The 23,261-nt window shown below is 38.1% G+C and overlaps 1 protein-coding gene across 2 annotated transcripts in view; it reads left to right on the forward strand.

The window, feature by feature from the left end:
- NSL1 (NSL1 component of MIS12 kinetochore complex) overlaps positions 1-23,261 on the forward strand; it is a 51,131-nt gene that overhangs the window by 10,471 nt on the left and 17,399 nt on the right. Inside the window, exons 5-6 of one of the 2 annotated variants that reach the window (XM_019738086.3) lie at positions 12,200-12,267; positions 13,563-15,090. In XM_019738086.3, coding sequence (XP_019593645.3) covers positions 12,200-12,267; positions 13,563-13,841 — 347 coding nt within the window. In that variant the 3' untranslated portion in view covers positions 13,842-15,090. Of the gene's footprint in view, positions 1-12,199; positions 12,268-13,562; positions 15,091-23,261 lie in introns of those variants that run through there. The other variant, XM_088801651.1, reaches the window with a different exon arrangement.

Raw genomic sequence — 23,261 nt, forward strand, 5'->3', positions numbered from 1 at the left:
ACATAAGTAGTAGTTGGTAAGGAGATGCTATGTAATAACCCTATTATAAATTTTATCCCATTTACAATGGTATGCCTTATAATACTGCATAGCTTATAATGCCTCTAACTGGTAAAATCATATGACATTAATTAAAATATCTTAGGAGGAATGTGGAAAGCATAAATTTATATGGAACCTAAAAATCTGAATAAACTGCATGGGAAAACTTTTATGGGAACGTCTTGAAAGTTTTTTTCTTTTTGTTATGAGTATTAAGTGATTTTCAAATTTTTTTAAAACTGACACTTTTAAAGAATGTTGTCTGGTTTTCAAAACACAATATACTCAACCCTCGGTATCTCTTGAGGTTGGTTCCAGTACCTTCGTGGATACCAAAATCTACAGATGCTTAACTCCTTATTTATATAAAATAACATTATGTTTGCATATAATCTACTCACATCCTCCCGTATACTTTAAATCATCTTTAAATTATTTATAATACCTAATACAATGGAAATGCCGTGTAAGTAGTTGTTATACTACATTGTTTAGGGAATAATGACAAGGAAGAAAGTCTGTACATGTTCAGTGCAGACGCAACCATCATAGGCCTAACTACATAGTACATACACATCAGCAACAATGTAATATTTTTTCCCAGATATTTTCAATCCACAGTTGGTTGAATCCATGGATGTAGAATCAATGGATACCAATGTGTATAATATTGATTTGGCATAGTTATGTTAGGAACTTTGGGGGATACAAAGGTAAAGCAGACATTCTCCCTATAAAGAGCTTATGTCTGAGTGGAAGAAATTAAAGATGAACCTAAAATAGGATTCTTTCATGCCCTCAAACTGGTTCTTTTCCCAGTTTCGCCATCTGATAAAATGGTACCTTCATGTACATATTGCTTTAGCCAGAAGTCAACCTTGAGTCTTTCCTGAACTGTTCATATCCAGTCCATCAATAAGTTCTACAAATTATTCCTTTGAAATATAATCTCAATATCAGCTTCTCTTCATCTCAGTATTATCACCTCCAGTCTAGATCACCATCCATCACTCTAGCCAGGATTTCTACACCTGCGTTCTAGAAGGTCTTCCTGTTTCACTCTTGGTCTCTTCCATTCCATTGTATATAATACATCAGGCACAGTTGATTTAAAAAAAAAAAAAAAAAAATCTTTGAAATATTTCAAACATGTAGAAAATACAGAGTAAAACATAATGAACATTTTGTACCAACTACTCATACTTGAGAGCTATTCGTATTTTTGCCAAACTTGCTTCAGACCGTTTTAGAAACTAAAAGACACGGATACAGTTAAAACTTTCTTTGCACCCCTACGACCATCCCATTCCACCCCCTCTTATTTCAGAAGTAACCACTATCCTCAGGCTGAGTGGATCCTTCCTATTCATGCTTCTTATGCTTTTACTTTATTGCTGTATGTCCATAAACAATGTATAGCATCCTTTTAAATTTTATATAAATTGTATCGTACTGATCATACCATTCTGCAACTTAGGTTTTTCCCTCAACTTTGTATACACACATAGCTTTCTGTTCTTTTAGCTACTGTATAGGATTCTAGAGTATGAATACACCACTGTTTATTCATTCCTCTACTGAGGGACACTTAGATTTTGCTGTGTTTATTTATTTACTTTTTCTGTTATAAACAGTATTGCAATAACCATTCTTAACCTGTCTCCTTGTATAATATAAATGTGCCACAGATTTTCTGGGGTAGATTTCTGGAAGCAGAATTTCTAGGTCATAAGGTTTGTTTCTATTCAGCTTTATTACATTTGAGCTTTTCTACCCCTTCAAAGTAGTGGTAGCAGTTTACATTCCCACCAGCAGTATTTGAAAGTTCTTGCTTCCCCACATTTGCCAACAATTGTTAGTCACACACATGTAGAGTATAGTTTTTGCCAATTTGGTGGGCATGCAGTAGTAGTTAAAGAGAGGTCGAGCATCATTTCCTATGTTTTTTTCACCCTATACAGGTTCTTCTGTGAGTTGCCTATTTATAGTCTTTGCCCGTTTTTCTATTGAGTTGTTTGAACTTTTCTTATTCATTTCTAAGAGTCACACACACAGGCACATATACATACGTGCATGCACACACATTCTAAATATTAATCCTTTGGTTATAAACACTGTAAATATTTACTCTCAAGTTTTGGCTTGTCGTTTAACTTTATAATGATTATATATACAGAGGGTGCTAGAAAAATGTATACACATTTTAAGAAAGAAAGAAACTATTAAAATGATACTGATAGTAACCACTTTGAACACCTCTTGTAATTGCAGAAGTCAAGCATGAGTTGTATTCATCTTTTGTTATTGGTATATATTAAGTATTACAATTTTAATACAGTTTTTCCTTTCTTAAAATGTGTAGTCATGTTTTTGGCACCCTCTGTATATACATATATGCATATATATAACTTTTAATGTAGTCAGAATTGCCAGTTATTTTCCTTTATAATTTGTTCTTTCAGTGTATTTAAGAAATCCTCTACTCAGGTGACATAAAGATCCTTTGTTATTTTCTTTATAGAGTTTTGATTATCATGTTTAGGTCTTGAATCCCTCTGAATTTTTTTTTTTTTTTAATTTTGGAAGAAGGGATGTAATTTCTATCATACTGATAACCAGTTGTCCTAGCATCATTTATTGGCTAGCCCATCTTTTCTCCACAGCTTTGTGACGCCATTCTCTAATATACTAAGTGTCCATATATGTTTCTGGGCTCTCTTCTTAATTTTATTGGTTGACTTGGATGTCTTTCCTGCAGTATCACACTTTTCATGTTACTGTAGTTTTATAAGAAGTCTTAATATATTGCAATTTCTTCAAAATTATGTTACCAATTCTGGTCCCTTTACTCTTCCGTAGGAATTGTTAGGATCAATTTGTTAAATTTCTTGAAAAATCTTATTGGGATTTGATTAGAATTGCATTTAATTTATAGATCACTTTGGAGAGAAGTGCCATGTTTACAATATATGTCTTCCCATTCGTGAACATAATTATATTGCATTTTGAGTTTTTCAAAATGTCCTTCAATAGTGTTTTATAAACACACGTAATAATGATGGTTATGAGTGCTGCCCACTTGCTTCATTGAGAACTGCGTTATTTAAGGGAATGGATATGATAGCCATTCAGTAATGCATGTAGAGAAGTGTTTCAAAACATGTAATAAAAATGGTTATAAGACAAAAATAGTGTTTTATAAATTTCTCTATATAGGTTTTATACATGTTTTATTTGTTTTTAGATACCTTACCTTTTTGTAGCTATTAAAAATGGTAATGTTTTAGGATTACATATTATAATTCAATGTTGCTGGTGTTTGGAAACACCACTGATTTTTATTTGCTGAACTCTAGTGGTTTATCTAGTTTTAATTACATTCTTTTAAATGTAGATAAATCATTTGCAAGTAAGGAGGGGATTTGTCTTTTCTCGAACTTTACACATTTTTTTGTTTTATTACATTGATTATAACCATCAATATAATGTTGAATAGTAGTGGTAATAATTGGTCATAATTTAAAATTATTAATAAATGTTAGTTTCATTGAATACTTCTTTTGTATCAACTGAGATCACATATTTATTTAACCAACTTTATTGAGGTATAATTTACATGTTTCAATTTTGATAAATGTATACAACCACAATCCAGATATGGAACATTTTCTATCACTCATAAAGTTTCCCTGTGTCCCTAGAGTATGTCCTGTTTGTCTCTAACTCTCACAATGTGGTGAATTAACATTGACAGGTTTTTCTGGTCGTTATCTTTCCATTCACACAAAAAAACCCTCACTTTCTCATTACGTATTTTTCCTTTCATACACTGTTGAATGAAACTTACCTATACTTATTTAGTATATTTTCCTATAGTATATTTGCACCCACAGTCACAACACACACACAAATGAACATGTGGTGTTTTATAACATACCTTCCCTTTCCATTTTTGACATCAAGGTTATACTACCATCATAACAGTTTGTAAACATAGAGGTTATTTGTTTTTTGAAAAGAGGATAAGATTCATCTATTATATAAACTGTCTGAGCCTAGTGTGTGTGGGGGCAGGTGATATTTGACTTAACTGATTTAGTACACTTTCCTTTTTTTCTGGTTCATATAAATGTTTAGTTTGTATATGCTTTGGGATATGCTCTTTTAATTTTCTATGTTTATCCAATGATGTTTTGGACAAAGGTGGGGGGTTTAGGAACTTCCGAGCCAACTTGACTAGCTGTCTAAGATACTTTTAAAAGCACAAATCAGCTTTCATTCCTCTGCTCAAAATCCTAAAATATTCCAATTTTAAAAACTATATAATAAGCTTCAAACTTCTTAGCATTCCTTTACATGATTGGGCGCCCACTTACCTCTCCAAATCATTTCAGGCTCTTTTCCTTTTTGCTCTAGCCCCATGGCTCATCTTTCAGTTCTTTGAAAGTGCCTCACTTTCACACATGCTTTTCCCCAGTGCTTGTCAGGTTGCCATTGTCTCAGTTTTTTCTTTTCATTGAACTGCTACCTCCTCAGAGAGATATATTCCCTAACCACCCTAATTAAAACAGCCTCTCCCCAGTTCTCTATCATAACATTTGTTTATTTCCTTAATAGCATTTGTTACAGTGTATGAGTATTTGTGTATTCCCTTGTGTATGATCACTCATAAAACTGAAACCTCTATGAGCTTTTTGACTTGAGTTTGCATTATATGTAGCCAGCATATAGCACCATGCTCAATAAATACTGAATGACTGTTACTCATCGTGCATTCAATATATGTTGTTTATTGAGTGTCTACTATATGCCAGAGACACTCATGCATAGTGTCTCTGTGGAGGAGCAGCCTCGGCAAGGTCCTTGCTCTGTGGAGCTTACATTCTAGTGGGAGCAGAAAAATATAAACAAATCTAAAAGTAAGTAACGTCAGTGCTAGGGTGCTGTGTTTAGGTGATGGGAAACACTTTTGAGGAAGTAGCAAGAAGGGCTTTATCTTGTGACAAGCGGAAGAACTTTTCAATTAGAAGAGCTAGAACAAGGTTCCTAAGTCAAGAATGGGCTTGAATATTTATGGAACCAAAGACCACTGAGGCTGTAGTGAAGGAAATAGAGGGAAAGAGCATTACGGGATAAGGTGAGAGACTTAGCTGAGACCAGATAAACACAAGCTAGGAGTCTGAAAGTCTTTGGCGCCGTAAGAGAGATACAGCTCTTCAGTACTGCAGGAGCTGGTGAGGTGCAGGTAGGAGTGGATGGCAGAAGATTGCATACCTGCTGCCTAGCGGGTGTGTTCATAGGGTAGCATAGGGTTCTCTTCCAGAAAGTCATAAATCGCCACTTAGTTTTTGGTTTCATTTTTACCAGGGACGCTGCTTTACAAACCATGGTTCGTATGCCTTTAGTTACTCCTTTAGAAACCAGCACAAGCCAGACATCCTATGTTATACATGCTTGCTCATTCAGGCTCATAGGCTCATAAACTCCATTGGAAAGAGAAAGGAAGCACTCACTTAATGCTTTTTTGCTGAATTTCTGAATTTGTGCAGTCTTTGGAAGTTCATGTTTCCTAGTTTAGTCAGTGCAGTGGCCTGAAAGCAAAACTCAATTGATTACTCAATCTTTCATTTCCACTTTTTCATTTCCCTATGTTTTAGAAAGCAAGTGACTAGGGAAGGCAGTGTCCTCAAGGGTACCTAACTTCCACATTTTTAAGAGCACACTTTTTTTTTTTAATATCCTTGCATCAGTCTTCTGATTAGCCATCTACCAATGAGTTTTCATTTGTCAGTTATAATCTTTTGTGATCCTATTAATAAAACTAATAATTGCTTTCATATTGTCTTTTAAAAAATGTTCTTTGAGGTTAATTGAAGAGACACTCTTTTTTTTCCTCTGTCCTTCACTAAGCATGCAGTGATGATGAGGAGCTATTTTAAGTTTCTCTGCGGTCGACCTGATCGTACCTCCTGATCTCGTGCTGACCCTACAAGCAGTTGCTCTTCTTTCCTCATAACGTCTATTTGCTTAGGCCACTGCCAGAATATGTGCAGGTAGCCACTCCCTTACAGATGGTTATATTTCAACAATTCACATTTAATCTTAGCTTTGGAATTTCAAACGCATTTCTCCCTGGAAAAAAAAATGTACAGATGGTAACATAAAAGGGCAAATTTCCAGGCTACCCTTTAAAGACCCATTTAATCTGTAATGTAGCCGAAATGCTACTCATTTATGATGAAAAATATTAGGAAAGTCACATTTCCGATGCACATTAGTTGCACTACATGGTGATTACATAGGATTTGGGGGGACAGTTTGGGTTCCTAAACACCTTTGTGTGTGGTGAGAGGGTAAATAATGATGCCATGAGGATGTGCCCATCACGGCTATGGTGAGAAAGCCATTGGGAACGCACCTGGAGAAAGCCCATCCCCATCTCCGACAAGGCAGGGACCAGCCATCAGCATGGGAGACATTTGTATGTCAGGAGTACCCATGTGCCCTTACTAGTTACGGAAATGATCCTGAGTGAGGGAGTGAAAAGTTTATATATTTTGAAATTTCCTAAGCAGATATTGATGTTGGAAAATGCTTTTTTGATGCATTTACAGATAACAATAGTCACATAGTTAGTGATCATTTTTGTGTTTGTTTCCCCCCTTTGTACATATATATATATATATTTTATTCTTTTTTATTTAGTTTCAGGTGTACGAAACAACATAATAATTAGACATTTACACCCCCACAAAGTGATAACCCCACCAAGTCTACTGCCCCTCTGACAATGTACATAGCTATTACAATACCGTTGACTATATTCCTTGTATTGTACTTTATATCCCGTGACTATGTATATATTTAATTATAGTTGACATTCAGCGTTATTTTATAGTAGTTTCAGGTGTATAGCACATTGGTTAGGCATTTATATAATCTATGAAGTGATCCCCCCAATAAGTCTAGTACCCACCTAACACCCTACATAGCCGTTACAACATTGACTATATTCCCCATACTGGATTTCACATCCCCGTGACTAGTTTGTGACGACCAATTTGTACTTCCCAATCCCTTCACCTTTCTCACCCATCCCCCAACCCCTCCCATGTAGCAACCATCAGTTTGTTTTCTGTATCTATGAGTTTATTTGTTTTGTTTGTTCATTCTATTCTTTAGATTCCACATATAAGTGAGATCATATGGTATTTGTCTTTCTCAGCCTCACTTATTTCACTTAGCATAATATCCTCTACGTCCATCCATGTTGTTGCAAATGGTAAGATTTCATTCTTTTTTTTTGTGATAGAGTAATACTCCATTGTATATACAGAGGGTTCCAAAAAAACCATATACACATTTTAAGAAAGGAAAACTATTAAAATTGTAATAATATATACCGATAACAAAAGATGAATACAAGTCACATTTGACTTCTGCAATTACAAGAGGTGCTCAGAGTGGTTATCAGCGTCCACACATTTCTGATTACAGTGAACTGCTTGAGCAACGTTGACCAACGTGTCCACTTGTATACATTTTTTTGGCACCCCCAGTATGTACCACAGTTTCTTTATCCAGTCGTCTGTTGATGGGCATTTTGGTTGTTTCCATATTTTGGCTATTGTGAATAGTGCTGCAGTAAACATGAGGGTGCGTGTATTTTTTTGAATTAGTGTCTTGGATTTCTTTGAATAAATACCCAGGAGTGGAATTGCTGGGTCATAAGGTAGTTCTATTTTTAATTTTTTGAGGACCCTCCATACTGTTCTTCATAGTGGCTGCACCAATTTGTAATCCCACCAAAAGTGCACGAGGGTTCCCTTTTTAAAAAATCTTTGTGTGTCTGGTTTTAGTCATAAAATTATTGATTTTCCTTAGTTTTCAATGAAAGGAATTCATTTTTTTAAAAAGGTACTATAACATTAATAATTAAAGCAGATTTAGCTATAGTATTGTTAAATCTTTACCAGGCATAATTTATTTTTATTTTAAGAGATTTTCATTATGTTGGAGTTAATTTTTTTACCATTGTTAACTTATATTCTTACGAGTATAGTATAATTTTTGGCAAAGGTGGTATTTTGGAAAGTTACATATAGAATATAAAAGAATATGTGCTTTGGATCCTAGGAGGTATGGGTTCTAATTCTGTTCAAGTCTAGATAAATTTCTCAGCTCTCACAGCTTGTTTCCTTATCTGTAAAAGGAGGCTGATGAAACCTGCTTGCCTCACAGGGTTGCTAACGGTGTTACTACATAATACTGACGGGCAGTGTATGCCAGCTCATAACTGCTGTAGGAATGGGCTGTCAGAGGATCAAGTAGGGAAAGCTTTCAGGCCATTGTGTTTCTCTTCCCTGAACTTTTTTTTTTTTTCCATAGCCAAGTTTCTCAAAAGAATAATCTACACTCATCAGCTTCACTTTTAATCTCACTTTTATAATATGTCAGTAGTACTTAGTATTAATATTGTCATGACTGTGTTCTTCAATATGAGTCAGGTAATCATTACTATGAGTATATTTTCTTCATTGAACAGCTTCCCATCCCCCTTTGGAATGATAATGGCTTTATTTTTTTTCTTTACTTTGTTTGCTATTGTGTATGTCACTAATTCTTTCCCAGACACTTCAGGAGAACTGTAAAATTCCTCTCAATTGGGTAAACACTTCAGGGTTATCTATCAAATCCATTTTAAAACCCTTTCCTTTTTCTTGGAGCTATTCCTCTGGGAGCCTTTTTTGTCTTCCTATTCTAATCTGGACTGGTTGCTCTGTAGGCCTGGGGCAAAGCTTATATCCTGTCTGTTCCTTTCCTCATTACCCTGGGAATTTCCTTTACTGCTCTTCTGTTTTGGATCATGTTTCCTGGTTCCTGTGTTTTCTTCTTTCATGATTTATTCCCTTGTTTTGGTGTAGCATATTCTGTACCACCCCACCTCCTGTCCCCACTCCCTCCCAGCCCTCCAGTACCAAATCCTCTTGTAAGGCAACTCGCTTAGAACACCTGTGAAGCTTTTACTCCCTTCAATCCTCTGTTAGACTGACCTCACCTCTTGGTGCCTCCACAGCACCCTCTGTCATAGCCTTGTCCTTCATACGTACTGAGCACCAACTCTACATGTCAGGCACCGTGTTCAACACGAGGGAGTCTAAGATTAAGAGAAAGAGGTTCTTATTCCCAAGGGAGTTCTGAAAAAATAAGAAACGCCTTGGTTCTCACTGGAGGCAGTACTGCCCCCTAGCGGCCTTTTTGAAAAAGTAGGAGTTGAAAAAGTTTTGGGTTACCACAGTAACGGAAGGGGTACAGCTGGCATTTTGTAGTCAGGAGCCAGGAATATAAATGTCTTATATGCCCAGCTCAACTTTAGAATATTCTAGAAGATATTCACGTGTGAAAATATGTTTATAGTTATCCAAGCCTAGGATCTTACTCCATTTTACACACCAACCCAAACTACTCTTGGCATTTTTTACATTGCCATTGCTTATGCAACAGGTGGAAAACAAATCGTTGCCCACCAGTGTGGGTTTATAGGCACGTTTTTAAAACAAGTAGCATGTATTTGTTTAAAAAATTAAGGATCACTTAGATGATGGATTATTTTGTGAATCACGCATAACAATGAAGATGATGATTGCCTTGCCCTAAGCATAACAGTGAGACAACTTTCTAGAGGAAATATTAAAAAAGAGTTTGTTCATTATGTGTATATGCGGGTGTATATTGAGGTATAGCGTACAGCACACAGCTTGATGAATGTATACACACATATGCACATAAATACGTGTTCCTGCCCCCTTTACCTAGATATACTGAGTGTCTGCATAGTTGGGAAACATAGGATAAGCTTATTTTTAAACAGTATGCTAGTTAGATTTTCAAACAATATGCCCATTATGTTTTTATGTATACAATAGATACAGTCCTTTGAATATAGGGGGACTATGAACTTGGATAGGAAAAAAAATTACATTGTTATTTTCACTAACCTTAAACTGAAATCGAGCATTTCCTTCTATTCTGAATGCAGGAAATGGTGGTGGTGGCATTAGCAGTACTATAACTGCTTTTGCTACTAGAAGCCACAGATATTTTCAATTTCAGTTGTTGCACATACCTCACAATATTGTAGTATTCGTTATCTTCATATTACGGTAACTGTTAGAGCCGCCACTCGATGTTGTTATGTAAATCACTAGTAAAGAGACACACATATTACCTATACAATTTTTAATAGTTGTATTTTTAAAATTTTGTTTTAAAACATTCTAACTTCTAGAGTAAGCAAAACTAATGTGTAATGGAAATCACATGAATGAATGCTTCTTGTAGAGAAGATTGACTGGGAGAGGGGCGCAAGAAAATTTTCTGGGATGATTGAAATGTCCTGGTATATATTTGTCCAAGGTGATTGAATATTAAACTTAAGACTCACATTTCATTGTATGTAAAGGGTCCCTGAATTAAGAAACAAATACATGAAAAAGTATTCTGAGAAGGGTCCATAGGCTTCACCAAATTGCCAAAGAAATCTCTGGTAACAGAAATGGTCAAGAACCCTTTCTTGCAGCCATCGTGTTGCCTCTGCCTTTCTCCTCTTTTGAGTGCCTTCTTTCAGTTGCTTTTGCTGTTCATTTCCTTTTTTAATAAATGTGTTCTCACTTTTTTGAGCTAAGGAAAGTCAGAAAAGAAAAATAACAGCTATGAGAGAAATTCTCTTCCTGGCTTATGTGCCAGTCTGTTGAAGCCAGTAAAGCTGTGGTCATCCTAACATAGTTACGTACCTGCTCACACGTTCAAGAAATTGCTAGTGAGCACTATTCTGAAAGCTGATTTGTAGATGATTTCATAATGGAGTGATTTTTCTCATCTCCAAAGATCAGAAGAAAATAAAATGTATTAGGAATAAGAAAAGCATCAAGGAAGTAAGGAGAAAGGAAAATTAATATTACTGACAACCTATTCTGGATTTTATTTTTCCAGAAATTGCATCCAGGTGTCTTTGATGGAGTGTGATTATAAATTTTTTTTTTTTTAATTTTTATTGGGGAGCTGTGTATTTTTTCCCAGGACCCATCAGCTCCATGTCAAGTCGTTGTTTTCAAACTAGTTGTGGAGGGTGCAGCTCACTGGCCCATGAGGGAGTCAAATCGGCGACCTTGGTATTATGAGCACTGCTCTCTAACCACTGTGCCAACCGGCCGCCCACGATTATAAATTCTAAGTCCAAATATATTTACTTTTATAAAATTCATAGTAGTACAAATATCAGATATTAGCCTACGTTTATTTTAAAACACGATAGTGCTTGAAGATGTTAAACATAGTGGTAAATGATATATACGTAAAACAAACATTAGGCTTTCTTTAGGGGCATGTAGTGTTAAGACTACTCATAATACAACTCTTGTTGTGGATCATCCTGTAACTATTAGTTTTACTCTACTGTTCTCATATTTTCAGTCTTTTTATTTATCTAGATTAATAGGACTTGGTTTAATAGACGACAAAGTATTCTAAGAAAGATTGAGCTAAGGTTGGGGCCGGCCCGGTGGCTCAGGTGGTTAGAGCTCTGTGCTCCTAACTCTGAAGGTTGCCGGTTCGATTCCCACATGGGCCAGTGGGCTCTCAACCACAAGGTTGCCAGTTCAATTCCTCGAGTCCCGCAAGGGATGGTAGGCAGTGCCCCCTGCAACTAAAATTGAACATGGCACCTTGAGCTGAGCTGCCGCCGAGCTCCCGGATGGCTCAGTTGGTTGGAGTATGTCCTCTCAACCACAAGGTTGCCGTTTTGACTCCCGCAAGGGATGGTGGGCTGTGCCCCCTGCAACTAGCAACAGCAACTGGACCTGGAGCTGAGCTGCGCCCTCCACAACTAAGACTGAAAGAACAACAACTTGAAGCTGAACAGAACCCTCCACAACTAAGATTGAAAGGACAACAACTTGACTTGGAGAAAAGTCCTGAAAATGCACACTGTTCCCCAATAAAGTCCTGTTCCCCTTCCCCAATAAAATCTTTAAAAAAAAAAAAAAAAAAAGATTGAGCTAAGGTGAATTGTCTTAACGGATGTTTGTCCAGATAGCATCTGCTTGTCTTTTGGTATTAGATAAAAAACCTAAAATACTGTGTGGTGGTTTCTTTGCAGCCTCTCGTGTGGAAAATTTGAAATGCAGAGGAGAAACAGTAGCTAAACAGATGAGTGAAGCCATGAAGGTAAGAGCTACATACTAAAAAATTATAAAATGAACAAAATGTGTAGCTAGGTATTTGCTTTTAACATCCACATATGTTGTAGTCTATTGTAATAGGAAATGTCCATAGTCTTTTAAATAGATCTTTAATGAATTATTAAGCAGCAGTAGCATTCAGAATGACTACCAATTATTAGGTACCTACTATGTGCCAGTAGTATACCTGGCTTCTTTAAAGGTTGATTATGTTTTGGAGTTCTGAGAGCAATCCAATAATTTTGGATAGAAATACCAGCTAACATTTAGTATGGGTCAGGCATTATCTAACTGCTTTACTTATATTACTTCATTTAATCTTTACAATAACTCTGTGAGATAGGTACTGCTATTTCCCTATTTTATAGATGACGAAACTGAGGCACAGAGAGACTAATTAGATTGCCAAGTAAATAATTCAGCCAGGATTTAAACCCTGGTTGTTTGGCTCCAGAACCTATACTCTTAACCACTGTATTGTACTGCATATCAAGTTATAGTCTTAATATTATTGTAATAAAATTGTGTATATTCTTGGCATTTATTTTACATAAACAGGAAAGCATTTGTATTTCTAGTATATGAAAATTATTTTAAAATTTTTTCATAATCTCCCCTGTTCTTAAAATTTCTATAACGTTGTTTTGTGGTTTGTATTGATTCCATGATTTCCTGGTGCTCATGCTTCCTTCATAGCATGTTCTTGATTAGGAGTGGTGAACTGGTGGGCCAGGCTAAAATCCAGCCTGCCACCTGTTCTTGCAAATAAAGCTTCATTGGAATACAGTCATGTCCATTCATTTAGTTACTATCTATGGTTTCTTTCCAGTGAAAGAGTTGAATAATCGTAACAGAGACGTAAGCCCCTCCCCCCAGCCTAAACTATGTACTACATAGCCCTTTACAGGAAAAACGTGCTGATTCCCTGCTCTTGTTGATGATGATTAAGATTTCTAAAATACTTAGTAGCCTAAAATGTGGAGTTTCAGACACTAGAGCCTTAACTCTGAAATTCTGTTACCTCCTATTCTACCAAAGTTTTATTTTACTACCAGGCATTTGTAGGAATAGAACATATCTGTTTAGTCTTAGCTTTTAATTAAAATTCCTCAGCTAAAACTAGTATTTTAAGGTAAAGTTGAATATCCATGACCTAAAAAATTAGGTCTTAGCTCTGGACCCCAAAAATTAAATTTTAGAGTATTGTGTTTGTCCCTGTGTGTTTGTATTTCAACCTGAGACTAAAGTGGAGCATTACTGTTGTTTGTTTACTTTTGTAAGTCCCTGCCTGCATTAATTGAACAAGGAGACGGATTTTCCCAAGTTCTAAAGATGCAGCCTGTTATCCATCTCCAGAGAATCCATCAAGAAGTCTTTTCCAGTTGTTATAGGAAACCAGATGTTGAACCTGAGAACTTTATAACACAAATAGAAACCACACCAACAGAGACTTCTACCAGGAAACCCACTGACATAGTATTGAAAAGAAAGCAAACTAAAGACTGCCCCCAGAGAAAATGGTATCCATTGCGGCCAAAGAGAATTAATCTTGATACATGAGTTCTTTTTCTTTATCTTAGGAGTCAAAATTAGGCACTATCAACATTTAGATTACAGTCTAATGCCTAGACAGGAACTTCATTTACAACAACAAGTAACTCTTTAGTGATTTCTTTATACAAACGTAGTACCTCTGTGCTGGGATATGATGTAGTATTGTACTGTATTTCTTTTCTCACCATTTCATCTATAGTCGATGAAAAGCATATTTTTAAAATATTGGCACAAAGTCCATCAATGGGTATTAAGAGTGTAAAATTTTGCTGTTTTTAAATGCCATCAACTCTTGGCTGCCTTACAGCTTTTATGGAATTTCATGAATAACATAGTCTGGGTTTTCCGAATATATAACTTTCTTTTAAAAAGAGCTGTGTAACAGTTTTAGTGCTGAAATGAATCATCAGTTCTGCACAGGAGCAGATGCAGTTTGTTTGTTTTTTTCCAGTGTAGTTTGATTTATCAAATTAATGTGCAGATGACAAGACGCTTTCACTTTGTCGCTCCGAGTTCAGCTAATTTGGATTTGTGGGATTAATTTTAGGAGTTTTGTTTTTGTTTTGTTTTGTAAAATGAAGAAGAAGACTATTACTTGCGTAAGACTTTCTCTTAGAAATAAAAATTGTCATGTAGCCAGTGTTTCCTGCCCACACATTTGTTTTCCATAGACTTAACTTTTACACATAATTTGACTTGGGACTAATGGTTTCTTTTCAAGATTTCTCATTGTTTCTTTGTAAATGATTCCAGCTCAAAAAATACATATATATCAGATTAATATGTTAACAAATTGTCATTGTGGAACAAATATAGATGCAATCATACTGAACTATTTTACATTTAAAAATGTTTCTATATCAAGGATGTAATCATTGGTAGAAGTCAGAGAAAGCTATATTGCCCATACTTCTAACATTTAAGTACAGTTTCTTAGAGCTCTTATTGTGTCTCTCACTCACATTAATACAAAATAGGCAGGACCATCCAACTTACTAACTGGTTCCCCTTTTGATGACTGTATACCTTCATTCATTTGCAGAGGAATTTACTAATCATGAGGTTGGAAAATCTGTACTTCTCTTGTTCATTATGTTTTAATAATCATAAATGTCTAAGTGTGACAGGAAGTCTGTCTCAAAAAACTTACAAAGCCACTTTATTGCACTCTGTATTTTAATGTTACAAATTGGGATCTGTATATTTGTATAAAGCAGTGGTTTTTTTTTATTAAAACAATGTACAAAGACTGAAATCTTGAGACAGTGTTTTTATAGTTGTCTTAGGTATTCTTGAGCTCAACTTTGGTTGGATGGCATGTCTGCACCTTACATTTCAAAACATACTAAATTTCACTTTTAAATTGTGTTGAGGCTACAGAATACTGCTATTCGAATATGGTACTATTTCAAACTATAAAATTCTGTAAAATTCACTCCAAAAGTCTGCAAACAATTCTTAATTCTCCTAGATTAGATAGTTGCATTGTGATTATAAAAGAAAGTAATTTACTTTTTTAAAGAGATACGTGTTGATATACATAGAATTTAATGGACTTGATTTCTTGGATTTGCTATGAAATATGTTAGCAAAGAAAATAAGAAAAGGAAAAGGAAAAGCTGAGGCAAATGTGGCAAAAGTCTTGATAATGTTACATTTGTGTGATGGATATGTACTGTCTACTCTTGTGTCTGGACATTTCTATAGTTTAAAAAAAAGAAAGTTTGTTTTATTTTAAAACCCTCCTCAGATATCTGAAACTTGAAATCCCTCGAGATCCCAAAGTTTCATTCAGTAGTTATAGCAGAGTTCCAAGTGAAATACCATTGGGAAAGACCGTATGTTAACATTATTAAATAAGATAAACATGGTTGCATTATTACATTATCAGTAGTAATATTAGATAAGCTCGTATACATTTTTAAGAAGAGAAATTGAATGTCTGCATAGGCTAAGCTAAACTAAGGTAAGCTAGCTAGCTAAGATGGTAAAAAACAAAGTCTATAGTTGTTGGGAATGTTGAAGGAAAAAATAAAAAATCAAATGTTGACCTCCCTATGGTAAAAGACCAGATTGGACAGAGCCTTAAAATTTAATTTCTACAAAAACCATAACAAACACACAAGAAAATGCAACACAAGAAGGTCAAATCTAGTTCCAAGGGAGTTAGCTTCTGAAATCAGTGAAGAAAAATCTGTGTGTTCCAAATTTCAGCCATTAGAAACTGCATTAGTCTGCTTGAGTTGCTGTAACAAAATACCACAGCCTGGGTGGCTTGAACAACAGAAATTGAATTTCTCACAGTTCTAGAGGCTTGAAATCCATGTTCAAGGTGCTGGCAAACATGGTCTCTGGCGAGGTCCTCTTCCTTCGTTGGCAGTGGGAGGAGGGAGTACTGGCATCTCTTTTTATAAGGACATTAACCCTTCTGGGTCAGGGCCCCATTCATACGACTTCCTTTAACTTGAATGACTTCCTCAGAGGCCCCATCTCCAAATACAGCCACACGGGGGGTTAGGGCTTCAACATATGGGTTTTGAGGGGACACAAACCTTCAGTTCATAACACTAAACAACAGAAATCCTACCCTGACTTCTGTCCCTTCGTCTTTATGGCCTGGGATGCATAGAGAACAGAGTTAATGAAATCAAACTTTTTATTTGCTTTAAAATGTAGCTATCTCTAAGACAGTTTGTTTGACTTCTGTGGAAGGCTTTGGTTTTCCCTTCATTCATTAATCTGTTTAACAAATACATGGTAGCCACCTACTCAGTTCAAAAGTCAGAGAGGTTCAGAGCATAGTCTGAGCCAGGTCTTTGAGTTCAGGTCTTTGAATTCAGATTTCTGCTCACCATTGTCAGTTAAATAGCATTGGGCAAGTTACCTGGCCTCTGCGTGCTGCAGTTTTCTCACATGTAATGTGGTGATAATACCTCATCGGGTGATTATGAGAAGTAAATAAGTTAAAATAATACAAAGTCCTCAGACTAGTACTTGGCACTTAGTGATCATAGTGAGCATTCTACAAAGTTTGAGAGCAAATGAAAACACTCACAGGATGAACATTGTCTTCAAGAAGCTCATTCTAGTGAGAAGGAGTGAGTGAACGCTGGTCATACAATGTAGTAAACGCTACATGGATATATGTGTGGCTAACTAGGGAGAAGTCATGGAATTGTGGAAGAGGTGACATTTGAGCAGTCTTGAATGTTTTAGGCAAATACTCAGGAAGATTGCTGGCAGTGTGAAGAGAATTTATGAAAGCAGGTGGTTGTGAGAGAACATGGTAGGTTGGTGGACCATCTGGTAAGTCTCTATGTATGGGTCTTGTCTAAGGAGACTGTTACAGGTGAAGGGATAGGCAGGTCAGCTCTTGGGAACTTTGTACTTCTTGGAACTGATGATGAGCAGCCATTCACTCTCACCAAGGAGGGGAAAGGAAGTGAAAATTTATTGGATCCGTTTTCCTCCTGAGAATTGAAGCCATGTCTAAACAACAACTTGTACGTGAATGTTTATAGCAGCAGCTCAAGTGTCTGTCAACTGAGGGACAAATAAAACATGGTATATCCAACCGATGGAATATTATTTGACAGTAATTATAGCACAGGTTACAGTGTGGATGAAACTTGAAAACATGCCAACTGACAGAAGTCACTCACAAAAGACTAGTTTTCTGTATGACTTCATTTCTATGAAATGTCCAGAATAGGCAATTCTATAGAAATAAGATAGATTAGTGGTTGCCTAGGGCTGGAGGAAGGGAGAAAGTGGGAGGAATGGGGAGTGATGCAGTGGGTGCGGGGTTTCTCTCAGGGGTGATGAAAATGCTCGAAAGTTGATAGTGGTGATGGTTGCTTGGTGCATATACTAAAACCCACAGGCCTGTACACTTTAAATGGGTGAATTGTATGGTGTGTGAAGTATATCTCAATTTAAAAGGAGAGTAAATAAATAGAAATAATACAAGAAACATTCTCAGGTACCAAGACTCCAGATGAAGAAAGCCCACTGAGTATTCAGCACAAGGAATGAAAAAGACAAGAAAACAAAATCACCCCTACCAAGGCACGTCACTGAACAATGTTAAAGAGAAGTTCCTAAAAGAGTCTCCCAGGGGAAAAAGATTATTTAAAAAAGGGGAATTGGAATGGCATCAAACAATTGAACAACAATCCTGAATCTAGAAGTCTAGTGCAATACAATCTGGAAATTCTCAGTATAAATGATTTGCAACTTAGGATTCTGTACCAGCTCTCAATCAAGTGTGAGGTTAGCCGAAAGCCATTCTCAGACATGCCATACCTAAAATAAAATGCAAGAAGTAAATAATAAAAGTCAAATTTACCTTTAAAGCATCCCATATGGGGACACTACTAGAGGGTGTGCTCTACTATGACAGGTAAACCAAACAAGAAGCAGCCGTGACATCTAGCAAAGAGAGGCTTCAAGGGGGCAGACAGGTGGCTCAGTTGGTTAGAGCGTGAGCTCTGGGCAACGGGGCTGCCGGTTCGATTCCCACATGGGCCAGCGGAGCTGCACCCTCCGAAATTAGAATGAAGTCAATGAGCTGCCGCTGGGCTCCTGGGTGGCCAGATGGCTCAGTTGGTTGGAGTGCGTCCTCTCAATCACAAGGTTGCAGGTTGGACTCCTCGACTCCCGCAAGGGATGGTGGGCTGCGACCCCTGCAACTAACAACAGGCAACTGGATCTGGAGCTGAGCTGTGCCTTCCAACTAAGATTGAAAGGACAACTTGACTTGGAGAAGTCCGGAAGTACACACTGTTCCCCAATAAAGTCCTGTTCCCCTTCCCCAAGACAATCTTAAAAAAAAAAAAAAAAAAAGAGCGGCTTCAAGACAGCAGCAAACTCAAGTCCACAGGACACAATTCAGCAGATCTGGAGAAGACTCCAGTCAGTTCAGATTGAGATACAAATATATAAGCCTCCAAAAGATAGTTTCAGGAGAAGAAACTGTAACTGACAACACAAGTGATAGTTTTAACTCCCTGGAAAATTGTACAAATGAGATGATAGCATTCAGATGTTCAAAGAAACAAAAAAGCAGGCATTTATTCATCACATAAGAAGAAAGTTGTACAAGAGATGTATCAATACTCGTTGCAGATTGGCTCCACAGCGAACTATATTTATACAGACCTCATGACCTCATAATGAACACCCAAAATCTGAATTCAACAAAAAGCAGGGAGAGTTATATTGGAGGGTAGAAGGACTGGGAATTCGCAATGAATACAGCACAGGCCCTGGCCGGTTGGAAGAGGGTGGTCCGAGCGCTGGAGCAGGGTTCTGGGCGGGTCCCCTTAGCTGCTCTCTTCTGCAGAAGTCAGGGCATCCCAGGACAGGAACTGGAGCAGGCAGCATGCCAGGATGGGGCGCTGAGGAAGCTTCTGTCCCAACCAGTACAGAAGTTCACTTTGCAGTACGGAAACAACTCAGATGGTTGTAGATGTGTGTGCCCATCTGAGTATCAGTCGTGAAATGGGAAAGCTGGACAATGAAATCTTCACCACAATTGAAAGTCAGTGCATCATCTCTAAAATAGCTGAATTCAGAGAGAGCCCAATACAGGCATTATTCAGGAAATCCCAGGAAAACACAGCTAAGAGAGTGGAAGGTGGTTAACTTTTGTGGGTGAATCTAGATAAGGGAAGAAGGCCAAAGGCTTGATTTTTGTTGTAAGTCTTATAGATTTGATTCTTTAAATTAGGTGCATAAAATAAATTTGATGTATAAGTGATTTAAAAACGAACACAAATGCGAGTGAACACGAATGACCTTCGACACTATCTTCATATCACTGAGAATTGAGAAAGAAATTATATGCCAGAGGCTTTCGCAGGGTGTAAGTTCCATTGTCCCAGTGTATTTTAGATAATATTTGTAGTCTGTGTTTTTAGCTGAGAGTTTTAGTTTAGGTTTTTTGGAAGTCTGTTATTTTTCTTCCCCTAACCATTTGTTGTGCAAATAGATTCTATTATCAAACCTCTGTGTACAGAAACGAAGAAAAAAAATATCTTTCTAGGGAACCATTGAAGGGTTTGGGGGGATTTTATAGGAAAAAAACGTGGGGAAATCAATACTATGTTTATATGAAGCTTCCAGGGTGAAAAGCCCTCCCAGTTTCATCGCTGTATGCCTACGTTGCTTGTACTGTGTGGGCCCTTAATAATATTACTTGAATGAATGAATGATTTTATACTGCAGATTTCTAACTTCATTCCCCTGGATCACAGTCTCAGGCATTAATGACGGTGGCATTCATAGTCATTATTTATTGAGCTTAGAAGATGAGCTTAACTATTGCAGGGGGTGGGAGTGAGGGGTGAAGGCGGGATTTAAAGGACCGAGGGGAAATCATGAGGAAACTGCCTGAATTAGAACTCTAGTTTTCTGGCTCCTAGAGTTGAAGTCTAGTCCCCAGGTCCCTGCACATCAGAGCAGAGGGTGGCACTCACACCCCTCACACTGACCATGTGACATTACAGGTGTTATTCGCCCTCTGGCCCTGTTTTCCTCTGGCTGCATTCCCTTGACTTCTGGGTGGCTTGGGATAACCAGATAACCCGGTTCCTGAGATTCCCCTGCTCCATCCAGCTCATGTCTGTGCCTGTGAAAGGTCAGGCTGTTTGTATCATCACCTCAACTAGCCTCATTCAGAGAATGGCTCCCATGCCTTTGGGCTCACACCTGGTCACGGATTTTAAGGCCTCCCTTTGCTGCTCACATGTGTGGCTCTGTGGCCCACCTCCATCACGATGGCTCTCTGTCCACTCCTGTCCCTCATGTCACCTTGATGGAACATTGCCCTCTTCACCAGGCCCTAAGTGTCTGAGACTTGAGCATTTCACTCTTTTCTCATTCTTTCCAGCTCTTCTGAGGTTCTGTTCTTCCATGAAGCAGCCAGTGGCTACCCTCCCCCTTCAGGGTCCTCGTTGCCTGTGTCATCCCAGCAGCCCCTCTGTCCTCTTTCCCGGCCCTTTGCAGCACTAGCCGGTTCACGGCTCAGGTTAGAGATCCCTGTTCCTTTGTTCCTGCATTTGAAGCTCCTTTTCTGTCGAGCCATTTTACAGTTGAGCATCTCCACCAGAAGAGTAGATGGGAAAAGGAGAAGAGGGGAGGCCTTGACCTGCGTATCTTGCTTCATTCCCTTCCCTGTTTAAAAAAAAAAAAATGGTGGGAAAAAGTTAAAACAAGTGTGGATATGAATTCTCTCTGGTCTCTTCTCTCCATATGGCACATCTGCCCACCTCTGGTCCTGTGAAGGGGTAGAAATTAGCGGATGACAGTGGCAGAATAATAACAGGTGGCCAACTTCTAGGACACCTGTGCGCCAGGTGTCGCACATGCCAGCTCCAGAGCCTTAGGATCTTTCCCAGCCACATTCCAAACAATGTTTTGAAATCATTTGTCATAATCACGCCTTCTTTCATTCTACAGATACTCAAGGAGTCCAAATAGTGTGCTAAGGTGTGTGGATATACACTTGTAAACCAAGGCGCAGACCCTGCCCACCAGCAGTCTGCCATTGGTCCCGAGAGATGTCAGTGGCAGCTGGGAATCCAATAGTGTGGCAAGAAGGGAGCAGAGGGAAAGGCCCAGGACAGGAGTGCGGAGCGCAAACATGCAACGTTGCTGGGGTTCCGGGCGCCCAGAGGGAAGATGAGAGTGACATTCACTTCTGTGGAATTAGCTGCTTGCAAGAAATTGTTTTGCCCGGTTTCAGAAACGATGAGGTACTGAGAAATTCCTGTAAGATACCGGCAAATCTTGATACTGCAGTTTCTCTTTGTTATAAGCCCAACCGAATAATCCTTCTTTTAAAGAAACTTCAGATTTGACAAATGCTTCTCCAGAAATACATTTTACTAAAATGAGTCCTCATGTCTTTTGCCTTTCACACTCAAAGGGAACAAAAGTTCAAAACCGTTAATACATGTTACCTTTTCTCCAACGCGGTGATGGACTCTGTGACCTTCACCCCCAACCCCCAGCCCTCCCTGAAACACTGGACTTAATTTGCTGGGGACTCTGCCCATCCTCCCCACCCCCCAGTTGTTAACTGAGTCAGAGAGAGAGGAAACAGAGGAGGGACAAGCTGCAATGTGACAACAAAGGGACCATGGTCAGGTTTATTCCCTGTGTTGGCTGTGAAGATATTACACTCTGGGGAAGCTCATCAAATGGTACGTATGACGTGAAGATAGATCCTGTGGTTCCCGTCACTTTTTAATACATCAGATCGGAGCCTCAGAATTCTCAGAAACCATTTTTTTCCTAACAAAACTTTTCTTTCATATCTCCCTATAAATCTGATTTAAAAGACAGATTGTCTAAACAAACTCATGATGTCAGATTTGTTCTAGTTACATGAGGTCACAATTTATTCTACTCTTTTATCCAAGATAAAAGATTACCCAACGTGAAAGAAGAGGTTAAGTAAAGCCACGACTGTGACACTCCAGCAAAATCCAGTGAAAGGCCATTAATTGTGCGAATTAAAGAATTGTTTAAAGTAGCATATTTTTAAAACAAGCATATAAAGAATTCACTGTATGCCCAGAATTATACAAAAATATGTCCCTACAAATGTTTAAATATCATCTTATCAACTTATTTGCTGAAGGTAACAGTAATAAAATACTAATAGTTACCATGTGTTGTGTGCTTCCTGTGTGCCAGGAACATGCTGGAAGCACCACATGTATCATTTCATTTAATCCTCAAAGCAATCCATGAGTTAGGGACTCTTCTCATCTCCATTCTCATGATGCAGAGACAGACGTGCGAGCACACACCCAGACACCTTCCCATGGGTCTGCAGACGACATAGTCGAGCAAAGTGGTGTGACTCCAACCCCTGCCTCCAGTCTCTTCCTGTTGCCCCCTTGCCCTGTGTGTCAGATGTCCTGTCATTATACCACACTTATATGTAAGAAGTCCAGCTGCTCTCCTGGAGAAATCACGGGGAGAGTCTACTTGGAAAGGGAGAGGCCCTGAGACTACAGGGAAACAGAGAGAAGCTCGGCCATCCCAAGTCCTAGCTGAACCCAGCCTCCAGCCAACCCACCAAAAGAATTGAATCTCCCACAGAATTGAACCACTGCACCTTCACCCTGCTCTTCTCTGGTGTGAATCAATCAAGTGTGTGTCTCCTTGGCATTTGAGTCTCATTTTCCAATCTTTCTATCACTTTGAACCTTCTCAGAGGCTGAGAGCCAGGCATGGTTTTCCTAACAACTGGTCGACTTGGTTGCTGGCATCCTCCTACCTGATAGCAGAGTGACCACATGAGTGACCACCGGCAAGACCGGCAGAAGAACCACCCAGCTGAGCCCAGTTCAGATTGTAGAACTGTGAACAAATAACCTTTGGTTACTGTTTTTAAGCCAAGAACTTGGTATG

This window comes from Rhinolophus sinicus, chromosome 11, assembly GCF_057876585.1.
Source record: "Rhinolophus sinicus isolate RSI-liver-muscle chromosome 11, RSI-T2T, whole genome shotgun sequence".
Taxonomy (NCBI): Eukaryota; Metazoa; Chordata; class Mammalia; order Chiroptera; family Rhinolophidae; genus Rhinolophus; species Rhinolophus sinicus.